The sequence below is a fragment of the Siphateles boraxobius genome, unplaced genomic scaffold (assembly GCF_051911475.1).
Source record: "Siphateles boraxobius isolate OS27281-9 unplaced genomic scaffold, OSU_SipBor_1 53, whole genome shotgun sequence".
Lineage (NCBI taxonomy): Eukaryota > Metazoa > Chordata > Actinopteri > Cypriniformes > Leuciscidae > Siphateles > Siphateles boraxobius.
The window spans coordinates 3,094,157-3,110,962 of record NW_027509175.1 but is presented as its reverse complement, the minus strand read 5'-3'; the positions used below and the strand labels follow the sequence as shown (position 1 = coordinate 3,110,962).

Sequence of the window (16,806 nt, the reverse complement as noted above, 5' to 3'; positions counted from 1 at the left end):
TTCTGAATGAGTGACACTTGTCTGCTCAGTTACCTGTCCTCCATCAGCAATTTCTGTTTTTGGTTTCTTGAAGTAGTTAACCATGGTGGCGGCTGGTGGGTTTTAAAATAGAGGAGGCACACTACATTTTAGCGCTCTGATTTTACTTTAATACTTCTACTTTATTCTACTTTAATATTGTACTTTAATAAGGCTTTTTTGGTCACTGAATTTATAGAAAATGACAAAGACATCAAAACAATATAAATATAAGTTCACTCACCTAGTCCTAGCCCATATCACTTAAAGCAGTGAAGCTGATTGCTGTAACCTATATATTCAACTTAGGCATGGGGTCTTCCATTATTTTTAATTTGTAGATGTTGTTTGAATGTTAGTTTTGTAAATGAGTAAATTACTCTCCATAGTTACATCAGCGGTAACAGGTCAAACTAATATCACATAATTCACGTCTTGTTGATGATTGGTTGATGATTGGTTGATATACCAAGGGAAGATAGCCTCCTCTTCCATGTTACTTTTCTCAACACTCCTAATCGCTGACAGTGAAATACTCAATGGTGATTGGCAAAAAAAAAAAAAAATTTAATTTTTTTTTTTAATTTTTTTTTTTTACATTTTTTTTACCAACGGAGGCACAAGTCACCAGCTATGGATATGCCTCCCCTCCCTTTCTCAATCTCCTCAGACTCGTGTTTCGCAGATTCGGCACGTTCTGGGAAGAAGTGCGTGGTGGTTACACTTACTGAGGTCAAATTACAAACAAGAAATACACAAAAAAATTTGGGTAGGCTGTGCCTTCCTTGCCTCCCCTGAAGAGCCGCCCCTGGTTATCCAGCGTATTGGGATGCTTAGCCATTTTGTCCCATCATTTCTAATTTCCCCTAATAGTCATACTAACTACAATAAACTAATAAGTAATCTATTGCTAAAGACAGGCCGTACTATGGTTATATAAACACAATTTGGGTTGAATTTAAAGCAAAATTAGCAATATTGTAATGTATACCTTTACTGTGTTATAAAATTATTCATACAGTGATTATATGTCTGTTATACCACCCACCCCTAATAGATACACACTATAATTTATAGCAGCCAAGCTGACATTACCCATCCAGCTCTCTGTAAGATCAGAACTGCTGTGCTTTTGCTGGATCATGTCAGAGTTTATGCTTACATTGTGAAGAGCAAATTGAACCAAGGTTTGCAGATCCTAGATAAGCTTCTTCGCCCATGAAAGCCAAGATCGGGGCACACAGGAGGAGTATATCATCCACAATGTCTGGGCCTGCCAAAGGGCTGGAGCATAATGAGATTGATCCTGATATGAAATAGCACCATGTCCAGTTTTTCTTCAAGCCTTGCAATCAGACTTTGGAAGCAGAAGAAAGAATAGAAGAGGGTTAGAAGAGTTTGAATCATAGAGTGAGAGAGAGAACTATTCAAGGCAGTGGAAAAGACATGAAGATAGACATGGATTCAGGCTGTGAAATCATCACAAATGTACTAAAAATGAATTTGTGACAATATTTAAAGATTATTTCCTTTTAGCGTCACACTAAAACTTATTTGAAAGTTTACTTTATTGGCTATCAGTCTGTCTTTAGATTTCTTGGTAACAGTGGCAAAGTTTGAACAAAAATACTGCAGTTTGGTGTAAATAAGGCTTTTTCAGAATGTGAGACATTTCCTGGTGGAATGTTGATCATTATCATGAATCTTCTTAATTTATACGGCAAGAGTAAAGTGAGCATGTGGCGACAGTCAGAATAAACTTCTAAATTGAGCTATCCGAAATCTGGACTATTTTGATTATGCAATTTGGTGGTGAAAAAAAGTCATTTTTCTTTTAAGCGTTTAATTTTCGGAGCCATTGGCTCCCAAGGAATTCGTTTTATCTGGAGCCCTGATTGTAGCAAAATAAAGTGATTGTCTGTTTATATAATAGAAAAAAAAAAGTTCTACCAACAAAGTAAAACCTGCACAAGCCGTTAGATAAGAGAGAAATAAACAGAGATAGATTTAGCATTTCACTACCACATCTGTTAATGGAGTGATCTAAAGTGAGACATCCATTGATTCTAGACACCCTGCTGTTTATTTATTTATATTTTTATTTAACCGGAGCAGCTGGAGTTGGCATATCAATTACCACACGCATGCCATTAATCTGAAAAACACTGCTGCCACTACGTTAGTCATTACACAAGTTTTTACACAATGAAAGTTTTCAAAGAACAGAACTAGATGCTCATTTACACCCCAGAAGATGGGGGAAACAACTCATTTACATTTTCTCATTTTAAGGTGACAGTTATGAGAGAAGCGATTACTTTTTTGATTAATTAGGTATTCTACATTTTTGCCCGATGCTTTCCTCCCAACAATACGCAAATTATATGGAAAGTCTAAAATGTATGCTATACAACAATGTTAAAGTAATGCAAAATAAAGTATAGAAACAAAACAATTTATATATAATTTATATAATTATAAATATAATTTATATATTTAAAGATATAGTCTGCAGGTACTTGCAGTATTATGAATTATGGCATTTTGCTTGAAAAATTAAAGCAAACATTTAATACATTTTTTACATTTTTTAATACAAATTTATTTTATGTACACTGCTGTTTAAAAGTTTGTGGTCAATTTATTTATTTACTTTTTTTAACTTTTATTCAACAAAGAAACAATAACATTGATCAAAAGTTGCAGTACAGACATTTACAACATTACAAAAGATTTCTATCTTAAATAAAATGTTCTTTTGAACTTTAAAAAATAAATAATGGTTTCCACAATAATATTAAGCCGCACAACTGTTTTTATCAACATTGCAAATAATAAGAAATGTTACTTGAGTACTACTGTATGTCAACAAATTAGAATTATTTATGAAGATTCAACATCATAATATGACACTGAAAACTGTAGTAATGGCTTCTGAAAATTCAGCTTTGCCATCACAGGAATAAAATACCTTTTAAAACATCTTATTTTAAATTGTAATAATATTTTATAATTGTATGGCTTTACTGTATTTTTAATCAAAAATATCTTGTTGACTTTCCAAAACATTCACAAAATCTCACTGCCCCCAAACTTGTATAGTAACACTTTACAATTAAAGCTGCAAGCAGCATTTAGCAGTGTTCAAGCAGTTAAGGCATTGAAGATTTTTAACCACACAAGCATCAAAAGACATTAAGTTTTATTTAGCAAGCATTTTACCACTGACATCATAGATGGAATAAACCATGTTTTAGCATGATTTACCATGTTCCACTATGATTTACCATGAATCTAGCATGATTTACCACAGTTTACCATGACATACCAAGTTCCAGTATGATTCACCATGATTTAATAATAATACTGAGACCTTTTTGACAGTTATAGCGCCATCTATGGTCCGATCTAGGATCGGCCTAGACTGGTTTGGCTCCGATTGGGCGAAAAACCAGGGACTAGTTCGCAAAAGTAGGTTTCGGACAAAATTCGACATAGCAGATAATTTTTCTTGCCTAAATCGAAACTGGAGATGGGCCAAGGATCACAGTGGTGTAAACAGCTTGAGGCTAGGACAAACGGTCGAGGAGTTATGAGCAATTTAGTACTTTTGGTTGCTGTAGCGCCACCTATGGGCCAATCGAGGTCATACTCTGACAGGTTGTCCCCAAATTTAGGCCTACCATCTGGCCGAGTTTCAAGTCTCTAGGCCTTACGGTTTGTGCTGCACAATGCGTTTTAGGGGATTTTTTTTTTCAAATAGCAATTACAATAGGTTTTCAGCACTTCATGCTTGAACACCTAATAAGGCCTCATTTGTTAACATTAATGTATTAATTAAAATAACAATGAGAAATACATTTGTTACAGTATTTGTTAATCTGTGTTAATGTGTGTTAATGAATTTGTTCATGTTGGTTCACAGTGCATTAACTAATGTTAGCTATTTTGATTTTATTAATTTATTAGTAAATGTTGAAATTATCATTTAAGATTAATAAATGCTGTTGAAGTGTTGTTCATTCTAGTTCATGTTAACAAAATTAGCTAACTAATGCTATCTAATGAATCGTTGTAAAGTGTTACCAAATTAATTGTTGCAGCCATAGTCTGCTTGGTTTTGAGTTTTTGAAGTTTGGGAGTTTTGGAAGGGGATTTTTGATGTTCAGTGGAGTGGTAAAGTCATGTCCTGTCTTGTATAAAGCACCTGTGTCCTCCATCCCTTTGACACCATATCAGTGAAAAGAGAGGTGCAAGTTTTTTTTTTTTCCCCCCATTGGGACGAAATGAAAGAAGGTTGAAATGGGGGTTGTGCTGTCTCTTAAAAGATAACATGTTGTATTGTTTCATTTAGCCTTTGGCTCTTCCACAAGTCCTTTGGAAAACGTGTGTGTGTGTGTGTGTGTGTGTGTGTGTGTGTGTGTGTGTGTGTGTGTCTGTGTGTGTGTGTGTGTGTGTCAGTGATATCACGCAGATCATCAGTCACACTGGTTTGGTCAAAGTGGAATGGAATCTCACTCCTGTTTCCTTATTGCATTTCTCCTCATCATTTCCCCTGCATTTGTGTGTGCTCTCTAAGCATGCGCCTCTATGGATGTGTGGACTCATTCCATGCCAATGTGAAAATGCCCTCATTCACTGGGGAATTCTAAAGCTATGATCAGCCTCTTTTCATTCCCTCCGCTCGTGATGCGGAAACAAAAGAGAAGGAAAATGGTCTCCGGTTCTCTAGCGCCACCCTTTCATCACCATTGGTCTTCAGCGGCCTTCATTTACTAAATTTAGACATGTTATGATCAAGATCCACTCCCCAAATTGAGCAGGGGACCATTGTAAAGTATCTGAAAAACAGTATTGTGATCAGAAACTTGAATGAAACTCCATAAAGCTTCCGCAAAAAGGGTCCTTCATTGATATTCAATGTAGATCTCTTCCCACTGTCCCGGCAAACTCTCACACCAGGTTCCTTCTGCATCTTCTGCATATTCATGAGCCCAGATTCTGATACCACCACAAATCACATTTTGAGTCATGTCTTGTGGAGTCGAGGTGATGATTATGTATTGACTGTGTGCATGGCATTGGGGAGCGATGGATGCCACGCTAAGAGAGAGTGTGTGTGTGTCTGTGTGTGTGGAGGGTTAAAAAAGCAGACGGCAAGTGTTGTGAATAGAGAGAGAGATTAATGAGACAGACTTGGTCTCGTTCGATGACAGCAGGGATACAGATGTCCCACCGCAGTATGTGGTCTCCGAACAAAACTACTAGAGCTACAGAGAGAGAGGGAGATCAAGTTAAGGAGAAGCAGAGAAGGGAAATAGTTACATTTTAAGTTTATTACATAAAGAAAACAAGACCTATTTGTCGGACCATTAATATGAAATAAATCATAATTAACACACTTTCTGATTCATATTAAGTAAAGTATGCTTAGTAAAATACAATTCCAAAATGATTTCAAATTAAAAAAGGCTTTATTTCGATGTTGTTTGAGAACTTTAATTGGTCGACAGTAATTGTAATTGATTGAGTCCTTTTTTCATGTAAAATATGAGAGTATTTTTGTATATCGTACTGTTTTCAAGGGGGGCGAAAACAGTATGATTATCCCCTTGAAAACAGTACAATTATTCTACAGTCAGTGCATTGAACACCTTCCTTATTAACCTATTTATGCCATATTTCCTCATTTTTTTAGGAATTTGCTTTTGTCTTTTTTTGCCATTTCCTCTGTTGTAACTTTAATTTGATGGACCCCCAAAAGACCAGTGGACACGTCTTTGCCAATTTTTTTGTTGTGAACGTGAGTGTCCTTTTACTTGCTGAACAGGATCATGGGTAATGTCTTATATCAGAGGCAGGTGTAGGTAGTGAGAGTTAAAGATTATTTCACTCAGCTTCTCAGTCCGCACCCCACATTGTCTCCCCCTTATCTCACTCCACCAGTCCTTCTTGACAGCGCTTAGAAGAAGTCACAGTGGCGACAATTAGCCTCGCTGTAATCCCGTAGCTTGTCTGGTCCTGTGGCAACACCACCTGTCAGGACACAAGGCCTTTGTTGAGGAGTGAGAGGCTTTTTCTAAATGTCCAGTGTCAGAATGCCGGCATGATGTCGGAAAATTTTCTCCACAGGTTTGTGTCCTTCTGAACTCATTCAACTTATTTTTTTATATTTTTTGAAAATGAGCATGTGGGATATGTCTGTCTGAGTATGCGTCTCTTTCTTTGTATTTCTGTCTGTTATTGTAACCACATTGACACAAAGCTTTTTGTTCAAGATCTTTTGAAGGGATTTAAAAGGGTAAGGAAGAAATTTTGATTAGATACAGTTCTGTCAGGTTTACCAAGGGTAATGTAATATTTGTATTTATTTGGTACATGCTGTTATTAAAAGTGAATTCATTTCAAAGTACACTTTTAATGCTTTGATTTGTATTGATATAACTATATCATTGCTTATACTAGTATTGTATAACCAAAAAATGTAATACCAATGCATTTCAATGCATAATTGTATGTTTTATGAGTTTGTTACTCTGTGAATAAAAGCCAGGTTTTTACATTGACATAACATTTCACCCCAAAATCATAAGGGGAAGAAAACAATGTTTGAACATAATGAGCATAATGAATAAATCCCAGCCAAGAGCTGCCCACTTTCACCATGGGGAACCAAAATGTAAAGCAGCCAATGTCTGTTTGTTTTGTTTTACCAGTATGTGCCATTTCCAAATAGTTTGAGTTTTTGATTGCTTTAAAATCAGGACCTTGACTGGATTGTAGAATCTTCACTGTTGTAGCATTCATTCTCTTATCCGTGAGACACTTCAGTGTTAATTTGCCCTTACAATTTCTGAAAACCTTTCAACAATCTTGCAGGAAAGTGCAACAGGTCCTCTTGCAGTGTTGTCCTATAATTTTGCACCATCCACTCTTGCTTTAAATTTTAACGAGATCCCCAGTCCCTCCAGATAAAAACCAGTCCCACAGCATGATGCTCCCACCACAATAATTCACTGCTGGTATGGTGTTTTTGGCTGGTGTTGTTTTTTTCTATTTATTTTTTGGGGAGTGGCAGTGTAAGATCTGCACCACATCACTTAGAATGTTGGATACAATTTTTTAGTTCCACGAAAAAATTCCAACTATCCATCCAAAAAGATGCCTCAGAAGGCTCTTTTCTAAAGAATACAGTCTATACTTGACATTATCCTACTCTTTAAGCGGAACACACGCACACATATACACAAACAATGCCGATGATAGAAGATGTGCTTTGTCTCCTTCAGCGAGGTCCACCTTAGGGACAAGCTGTCAACAACATCCGTCACATCACCTAAACAAAGCACCTGCTGAAGGTGAGCTGGAGAAAGCGAGACAGGAGATTATTCAAATAAAAGCTCTCAATGGTAAGATCTATTCTTTAGACACCTGCTAGACGCATTTGGCTCTTCCTGTTCTTGAAAATGACTATTAGAATAGAATAGAATGAAGGAAGGAAGGAACAAAACGCCTGAGGAATCAAACTTGAAATATCAGAGGAATCAAACGTGAGGAAACAGTCTTTGTAGTTTGGACACTGTTCCTCTCTTTTCCTCTACGCTTGGCTGGTCCCTCACATCGTGGTCAGAACAGCACATCATTAATGCCGGTCTGATTGACAGCTAAACTGACACCCAAGCTGTTTGGACATTGTTGGTGGAAACCCTTTTTTTCCTAATTTCCCTAAAGAAGACTGACAAGAGCACAAAAGAGACAGGAGGAGAAATGACATGTTCAGATCAGTGTGTATGTATGTGTGTGTGTGTGTGTGTGTGTGTGTGTGTGTGTGTGTGTGTGTGTGTGTGTGTGCTCAGCACATGAGCACTATTTGTGCTGAGATACTTTATTTAATCAGCAATTCCATAGGGATCCATGTCGTTGCACAAACCCGGACGAGCTCCCGGTTTTGTAGCGTCTTGGTCAGTGTTTCCCAACCCTGTCCTGGAGGCAAACCCAACAGTACGCATTCAAACTCTTCCTAATAAGACACACCAGATTGAACTCTTCGGCTCGTTCACTCTCAGAAAAAAAATATACAAATGCTGTCATTGGGACAATACCCTTTAAAGGCATCTAATATGTACTGTTTAGGTACTAATATAAACTCTTTAGGTACGATGTGTAAATTTTTATAGGGTACTGCCCCAGTGACAGCTTTTGTTCCTTCATTTTTTTCTTCTTCAGTGAGTGTTGTTAAAAATTCCAAGATCTGAAATTTATTGGTTGGATAAAGGGGGCATATGCTCTTGGAGTTTCCAACCTGCTTGGAAGTTTCTAGCCATTAATCATGAATACCTTGATTAGCTGATTCAGGTGTGTTTAATTACCAATGGAGCTAACCTCTGTAGGTCTGTGTCCCTATATATAATCAGATACCTCTGGTCTAGGACTGTAATGGCTGTGATGTCGGGTCGGCAGATATATAGGGTATCTGTCAGACAAGTTTTTGCGGTGTGTTCCACACCGTTGACACGATTCACACCACCATCGGGCAGCTTTTTGGTTGATTGAGAATGTTGAATCAGCATCAGTGCTGTTGTTGAGAGAGACCACTCCGATTGGCTGTTCAGCTTAGTGAACCAGTTTACGAGAAGAAAAAACAGAAGTGTCAAAATCAAGCAAACAATGAAGTCACCAGAGCACAAACAAAAGGCTCTTCTGATTTTACACCTTTGTCTTATCTGAGCATTCCAGTACAAGAATATTTTCATAACATCATGAACGTCTGAAATGAAGAAAGTGGAGACCAACTGTTGAACATGATTCATATTCAAAATAAGCAAGCACTGCAGTCCTAGTCTGTGTCCGAAATCGCCCTAAATAGGCCACTATTTGAAGGGACTGCCATTTGTAGTTGTGTCCGAAATCATAGTGGACGTTATTGAGTGCAGTCTTTCAATCCCACGATACTCCGCAATAACGAGTACGATGTACGCTCTTTTTAATTGATTATTAAATATTTTAATTAAGGTTTATACATTGTTTCCATGACAAAGTTCAAGATAAATCGTTTCATCTTACTACTGGAGCTGCCTGTTTGCTAAGTTTCAAAGAATTATTAAATGGCAAACTACGCAAAAGCGACTGCCCTTCCGGCCCACTCAGTGTCCGAATTTGCTCATTCTTTTTCATTCACTCCCTCAAGTGAACTATATTAGTAGACTAAAGTAGGGAATAGTGAATGTGGCTATAGGGGGCGATTTCAGACATAGCCCTAGTTCCGATTTCCCTTTTAGAATGAGGAATACAGACTACTGACACCTGCTGTTATAGAAAGTTATTTCCTCTCATGCAGACGCATACGTGCTAGCTCTTTTTGGCCCAGACGATTCCAATGCAACAATACAGTCTGCTTTCATCACCGCTAGTTATTTGATGTTAGCATGATGTGTCACAGCCTAGTATCATGGAAATATATAACTCTTGCTTTTTTTTTATTTGAAAAGTTATATGTTCCCACACAAACATTACATTGCCCCTACACCATCTCTTGCATTACTTTATATTAGGGATGCACCGGAATTTCGGCTGTCGAAAATTATCGGCCGAAAATAGCATTTTCCGTTTTTGGCTGAAAGAGAAAAAAGGCAGAAATAAATGCTGCCCCGCCCCTCCGTGTTCAGCAATCAGGTTCAACTCTGGCTCAGCATGTTTTGTGACTTTGCAAACGGCTGCGCCTTTGAAGATGCACAACTTCGAAGCGTGTGTGTGTTGCGCGCTCTGCTCAGTCACTCATGGCCCAAACGCATGTACCGTTCACACTCACCAGAAAAGTCCGCCAAAAACGTAGAGTCATGAAATTTCTCTGGACTTGTTTCTGTTTGCAATAGTCATATTGTGCTGTAAACATGGTGTGTATAGTCGTACTGTGCAATGCTGGTCAAATGACGCTACCCTCTAGTTCACTGATCCTCTCCCTGCTATCTGCTCACTTGCTCTGATAATAGCTTTGTAGGACTACTTTATTTTGATAATAGGTCAGAAAAAAAATCTGTTTAATTGGATTCTGCTGCATAGAACGGATTGAAGAATAATATATTGATATTTAATATTATTTTAATATGCGTATATATAGGCCTATTTTCTGTCAATTTTTTTGTGTTACTTGAAATAAAAGTGTGATTATTTTATTGGCTTGTATTTTTTTTTAAATTCAGATTCATTAAATTATTGAATATATTAAGAAAAAAGTTTAATAATAATATAATTATATTAAAAAAAACTAATTTAAAATAAGAAAATAATAAAAAAAAATGTCAAGTCATTTTCGGTTTTCGGCCAAGTGCATCCAGAAATTTCGGTTTCTGTTTCGGCCCAGAATTTTCATTTCGGTGCATCCCTGCTTTATAGCATATTCCTCGGACAGCAAAACAGAAAAGATGGCTGAACTGGCATATGTTGAACTTTATGAATAGTGCTTTTTTTGCCTGCTTCCTTTCCAATGCTAACAAACATCTATCTTGTCAAGCCTGGGGTGACCTCCGCACAATGTTTCAATTTGGGCTCACTGACAGAGCCATCATTTGCATCCTTTCTGTCAGACTCTTCCAGTCCACAACAAATGCTGCTAAATAATGCAACGTGCCCTTGAGTTTACACACTCCTCTGATCATCCATTTAAACAAACGTGTGCCCAGAGCCATAACATCTGAAGTGTTGTCAACTTTGGGGAGAAAAAAAAGCAGGACACAAATATATAAAAGACAAATTATTGCTGATGATAAGAGAGAGAGGGATGGAGGAAAAAGAGGGCATTGGGGCAGAGTGTGTAGTGGGATAAAGTATAATGTATGTTTTTTGTGCTGAATGTTGAAAATTGTATCAGATTAAATCGACGCTCAAATCACAGTATCGAATTACTAATGAAAATGGTTTATATTTTTGGGGTACACAATCTCGAGCCAAAAGTGTTGTGGAAACTAATTTACGTTCTGCTAGCACTGACACATTACACATAGTATTATAGCATTACCTTTTGTATGCTTTCCCGCAATGGCATTAGAAAGTGCATGTTGTTCATCAGTGTTATTTGGTGCGTGCAATTAAATTTCACTGTGACATGGAACGCATGTAATAAGTGACCAAGTTAACATGAACTCAAAATTGAGCTTATTTATATTTGACTCCATTCAAAGGTTTCAAAAGTGACTAAAGCAATAAATAACCTAAATGAGCTTTGATCAATTTCGAATTCTAAGTCCTTGGGTTTGCGCACCTGTGTGCAAGGATAAAAGCAGAGCATTATGAAGGACCGAAGTAAAGAGAGTGTAACACCTGTTCTCTGACCTTGTTCTTAATTTAATGATGGAATGAAAAGTGCCCTTAATATACGTGTGTGCTCTCGTTCTGCCTTCACATGTAACCTACTTCCTTATTTTCCATCAAAATACAATATAGTGGAAGTAAAATGATTATACAAATCATGAATGACACATTGCAAAATTATGCCAGCTTTTTTCCAAAGGTTTAAACCAAGGGCAAACCAGTGTTGTTTTAGCCAATTTTGAATTGGCTTTTTATTTATTTTTATTTAAGTTTTAGTAATTTAGTTTTTTTATATTTCTATTTAGCTATATTTCCGTTTTAGTTTAATAATTTTACAAATTCATCTTTTTATTTCAGTTAGTTACAAGTACACCATTTCTGACTTGATTTTCATATTAAGACTAGATTTATTTTAATAAACGAAAAAAAAAGTTGTAGTTTTACTTTGTTAACAATAAAAACACTTCAAGAAACTATTTAAATAAAGTGAAGGTCAAGCTCTTAAGCGGAGTGCTATTTGTGCGATGCCTGAGTTGCTATAGAAATGATTAACTATCCTAATATACAGTACACCACTAGACAACTCCTGCCCTGAGATTGTATTGAACTCATCGTGTGCTACCTAGTATTTCCTTTACCCATGCATTTTTCCATCAACAAGCAATCTTTATGGTGACATTTACAGAATCTCTTCCTTTGAGTGTAAACAAATGTTGACTTTTGCAGTTACAGATCAGTTCAGCTTCCTATCCTGACCTGGGAATTTTTTTTTTTTTAATTTGTTTTTTGAAGGACAAGTTGCTTATGTTGGCTTATTATTTTATTTTTTTCCTGTTTGCTTGGATAATTTGTTATGTTAGTGCAAGGATTCTTTAGTATCTGGACAGTACGCAACTCTGTACTTTTCTCTATCCCTATCTGTTTCTTCTAGAACATGCTGGCAGAGAAGGTGGAGCAGATGATGGAGTGGAGTTCCCGGCGTTCTGTGATCCGTATGAACGGGGATAAGTTCCGGCGGTTCGTCAAAGCTCCACCCCGGAACTATTCCGTTATTGTGATGTTCACCGCGCTACAACCCCAGAGACAATGTTCTGTCTGCAGGTGAGACACACACATTCATCTTTTAGTGTCTGTCCACAGGTATAATCCTGTATTTACTGAAGTAAAACAATAACACCAGGCGTAAACACGGACATATATTAAGATTTGATCTGCCCCAGAGCACCACCGGAGAGCTTTCTACATCTGTCTATTCCCAAGCAGCCTCATCCCAGACATCATTCTCATCTATTTATCCCACGACAGCTACTTAGCCCCCATCCGCTCACCTCACATCTATCTCTCCCCTCATTATCCTTCAATCGTTGGCTAAAATGACTCCGTGCTCGTATAGTCGTGTTCCTCAGCTGAATATCAAGCCTCGGAGTGTGAACCACTCCCTCTAGTCCTATTCAGAATTCAGAACATCATCTACCAGCTTCATTGAATAAAGATAACGGACTGGAACAGTCATGTGTGCTACCAAAATAGAGGAAGTTAATTTAAAGCAGATCGACCTTTAAGCGCACAGTCACCCGATCGCGTCAACGTGACCCCTAATGCTTTTTTAATTATCTGCTGTCCACTCAAATCACATGTTAATGTATATTATCATTTTGTTCCTCCTTATTTGCCCTCAGTCCCCATCCCTGTCAATTCTTAATTGATTTCTTTCTCCCTTCATTATATTGTCTTGAATACTGTAGGAATAGGTAACAATGGTTGACTAATTGACGAGAAGTTGACTAGTCTATCTGTAACTTTAGCCGTTAGATAGTTTGCATGGAAAAGTCTTTAAATTCATCCCCACTATAGTATTGTTGCTACATCCATATAGATTCAGACATATTTCTTAAATCAACTTGTCATTCAACCTAATTTTCAAGCCTGTATGTTCTTCAAGGGTCCTTAAAAGTTTCAAAATGTCTTAAAGACTTTTTATTGCCTTCAATTCAAAGTGACTAAGTATCTTAAATAGCATGGGGTAAAAAAGTCTTAAATGTCATAATCAGTGAACAGGAATTGCTTCTCAAATACCGAGTGAGTGATGTGCTTTTTGTCATCTCCCCAAAGGTTTTCATGAAATGCCATTTTACCCATGTCCCAAAGGACTTTGCTCTCCAGAGCACTTTTGTCTGCAGTAAAGTCTCAATGACAGATCAGTTAACGTCAGCTCGGCCCTTGCTTTTTAAAAATGGACACTCAGCATTACATGAAACATTAATGTGTATAACCATGCATATTTAAACGTGTTTGTTTTTACTACCTGCTGAGTGCTCTGCTTTATTGATGTTTATGGGTACATTTTGTTTATTGATGCATTTAACAAGTCTTTAAATCTGTAAATGCATGTTTATTTATTTGGATATTTGTTTTCTGAATAATGTTTAAGTTACAATTGTTAACATGGGATGCCTATCATTTCATAAACTGATCCGGAGGGCATTAGGATCCCTGTAGAGTTTACTAAGGTGGGAGTGTCTGGGTGTTGTCTGGATTTGGCCATTACGGAAGGTAGTGACCTGGTGCAGCATGGACACAAAATAAGACTTATTTATGTGCAGGTTGTGAAATCCAAATTAACTCTCACTTGATATGTGTGGTTTGTCTATGCAAGTATATGGGAAAAAAACATGAGCTCTTTGAAGTGATGCGAGTTCTTTTGATCCTACTTCATCAATGTTTAAATTCGGTTAGTTTATGTATTTGTGGTGGACAACACAGTGACAATTTCCGGGAATTGCCAGGTGGACATCTTTGTTGCGTCTGCGAAAGAACAGATCCCTAATTAGCAGCATTGTCTGCTTATCTTTTATTCTCTTGTTCTCTTTATACTGTCCACATAGTTTGGAATAAACAGCAATCACTGTAATAAGTAACAGTGAGATGACACTCCTGTAATGAAGGCCTTCTTGTTGGCTTCTTTTTGTTTGCTAGCTTTCTTCTAATGAGTAATCTCTTACTCTCTCTTTCTCTCTCTGTCTGTCTCTCTGCTTCTGAAAATGTATCTCTCTCATAGGCAAGCTAATGAGGAATATCAGGTGCTGGCTAACTCATGGCGATACTCTTCGGCATTCTCTAACAAACTCTTCTTCACGGTTGTGGATTATGATGAGGGCGCTGACGTCTTTCAACAGGTAAACATTCAACTCCTCTCTCTTTATCACTCATTAACATGGATTTGGTCTGGTCTGTCTAGCGATTTGGTTCATGCAGAGGGCCCTGCAGAGAGAAAACCGACATATCAGGGAATTTTACAGTGATTTCCAGGCGATTTTTTAAGATTTTTGGAAAAACTTGTGTCTTGATTCGAAATTTTAAGTTAAACAGTTGCTATTTTGAACAAATTATGGTTCTTCTGAGATAATGTATAATACTAATACAAAAATTATTTGTAGTAGTAGTAGTAGTAGTTCTCAGATTGCCTGACATTGAAAAGTCAATAGTGCAAAAGGATTAGGGTTAGTTCTAGTGAATATATTTTTCTAGTTATACTCAGCTCTGAAAGTGTTCTTTGTGACTGAAAAATTAATGGAATCTAGCGCTGCTCGATTATGGCAAATATCATAATCATGATTATTTCAGTTCAATATTGGAATCAGGATTATTTAACACAATTACTGGTGACAATATGATCAAAGTATTATTTCACGATATTTCACAATTATCGATACTTCAGCAAAAACTAATAATAGGCTAACTAATGTAAGAAAAAGCTCCTCAAAATGATTACATAAGACAAGTAAAAAGTCAGCAATACAATAAGAACAAATGAACTAATTACAAACAAGACTGACAAATAAATAGAACGAAAACAAATTAAATGAACAGTGTTTTAAGTTTTTTTCAGGAAGATGTACAGGTACTAACAGTGGTAGTCAGATAAGTAATAGCATACAGCAAAAAATGATTAGTCAAGTGTAAAATAATACTGCATAGTCTTACTGTACACGGTAAATATAGATTGATTAATTAAAGCTACTTAAGTTATTTAGTCAAGATCAGTGAGTTATTTTCCTTTGTCATTTGTTGTTTGATTATCATTAATGACAGACTACAGCATGTATATTAGGCTGCTGTCACTTTAAGAGTTGATGCGTGAATTCAATTTACTGTTACACACGCGTTTTCTTTCTCAACTGTGTGCGTTTACAAAAAGGCATTTTGACATTTTTGTGTGTACACGTTTAGGTGCCTATCCGAATCCATATCCATTTTACATTGATTATCTTGTTTTCATAATAGTTAAAAGTTAAAATCGAAAAAATCAATTACAATTAATCGCACCGCCCTAATGAAATCATTGGTCAAAAGATGTGATGTCTTTGTTCAAGGTAATTATTTAATAATAACCTTACAAAATAGGTGTATAATTTAAATCAAATTAAACCAAGCTCAGAAAAAACAAGCGTTACCTGACCAAATGTACTCTTTGTTCCATTCTTCTGGCTATACATAGATCTGATCTTTCACATGCATGCTCAAATGGTCTCAACTTCTAATTTGTCAGAGCCTGACAACTTCAGGAATTACATTTTAAAAAGCAGCAAGAACAATCAAATGGAAAATAGCTCCCTGTCTATTTTCTATGTAATGAAATGTCACACTTCTCGGAAGCAAATTATAGAGAAGAAAATCTTTATGACACAGAACATGCACATTAATTTAACACATGCTGATACGTAGCTATTCTACTGCAATTTGCACACTAAAGCGAGTAAGTTTGTGAAAGAAGCTTTATCATAAACTGACATATCCTTGCGCCTATAGATGTCTGCACAGCTGTATCTAGGGTAATAGTCATCAATTAGATTAGCACTACTGACTTGCTGTTGTTTCCTCTGTGGAGTCTCTCTTATTTGGGTTCATCAAGAACCTTATGCATTCCACTAAAACAAATTGCTTCAGCTCATAAAGACATCAAGCCCTCAGGAAAGTCTAGTGGACACTATTTAAATGAGCTTTCTGATTTCTTAGTGTATAACCTAGTTTACATAATGCTTTGTTTGGAATAATCACAAATCTAAAGATTTAAGCCATTGGGTTACAGTTACCGGATCAGATATCTCACAGCGCCAGTGTAATATTGAGGTTTTCACATTTATAAGAGTGGCTGGTATTGTAACTGTAAGTGACTGTACATAAATGCATTAACTACAAAACTAGTTGTTACACAAATATAAATTCCAGTCCCTTTAGTGGAGCTTCATGAAGAAACAGGAATATGTGGTATACTTTAATATTTTAAATTCAATATAATTTATTATTCAGTCCTCGGGGTAATGTCATACCAATTTACCCATATCTGTTATGAGGTCTGAAATAATTTTCCTATGCTAAGGAAATAATTCTAGTGTGGCAAAGCTATGCATTCTGGAAAACTGCAATGGCTTCTGTTCACCCGCACCAAACCCATTTCTTGGAGGACATGTGGGTTAATGT

General features: G+C 36.7%; 1 protein-coding gene across 1 annotated transcript in view; it reads left to right on the top strand.

The window, feature by feature from the left end:
• Positions 1-16,806, top strand: part of tusc3 (tumor suppressor candidate 3) — an 83,924-nt gene that overhangs the window by 24,474 nt on the left and 42,644 nt on the right. Inside the window, exons 2-3 of the mRNA XM_077205054.1 lie at positions 12,257-12,426; positions 14,384-14,501. Coding sequence (XP_077061169.1) covers positions 12,257-12,426; positions 14,384-14,501 — 288 coding nt within the window. The remainder of the gene's footprint in view (positions 1-12,256; positions 12,427-14,383; positions 14,502-16,806) is intronic.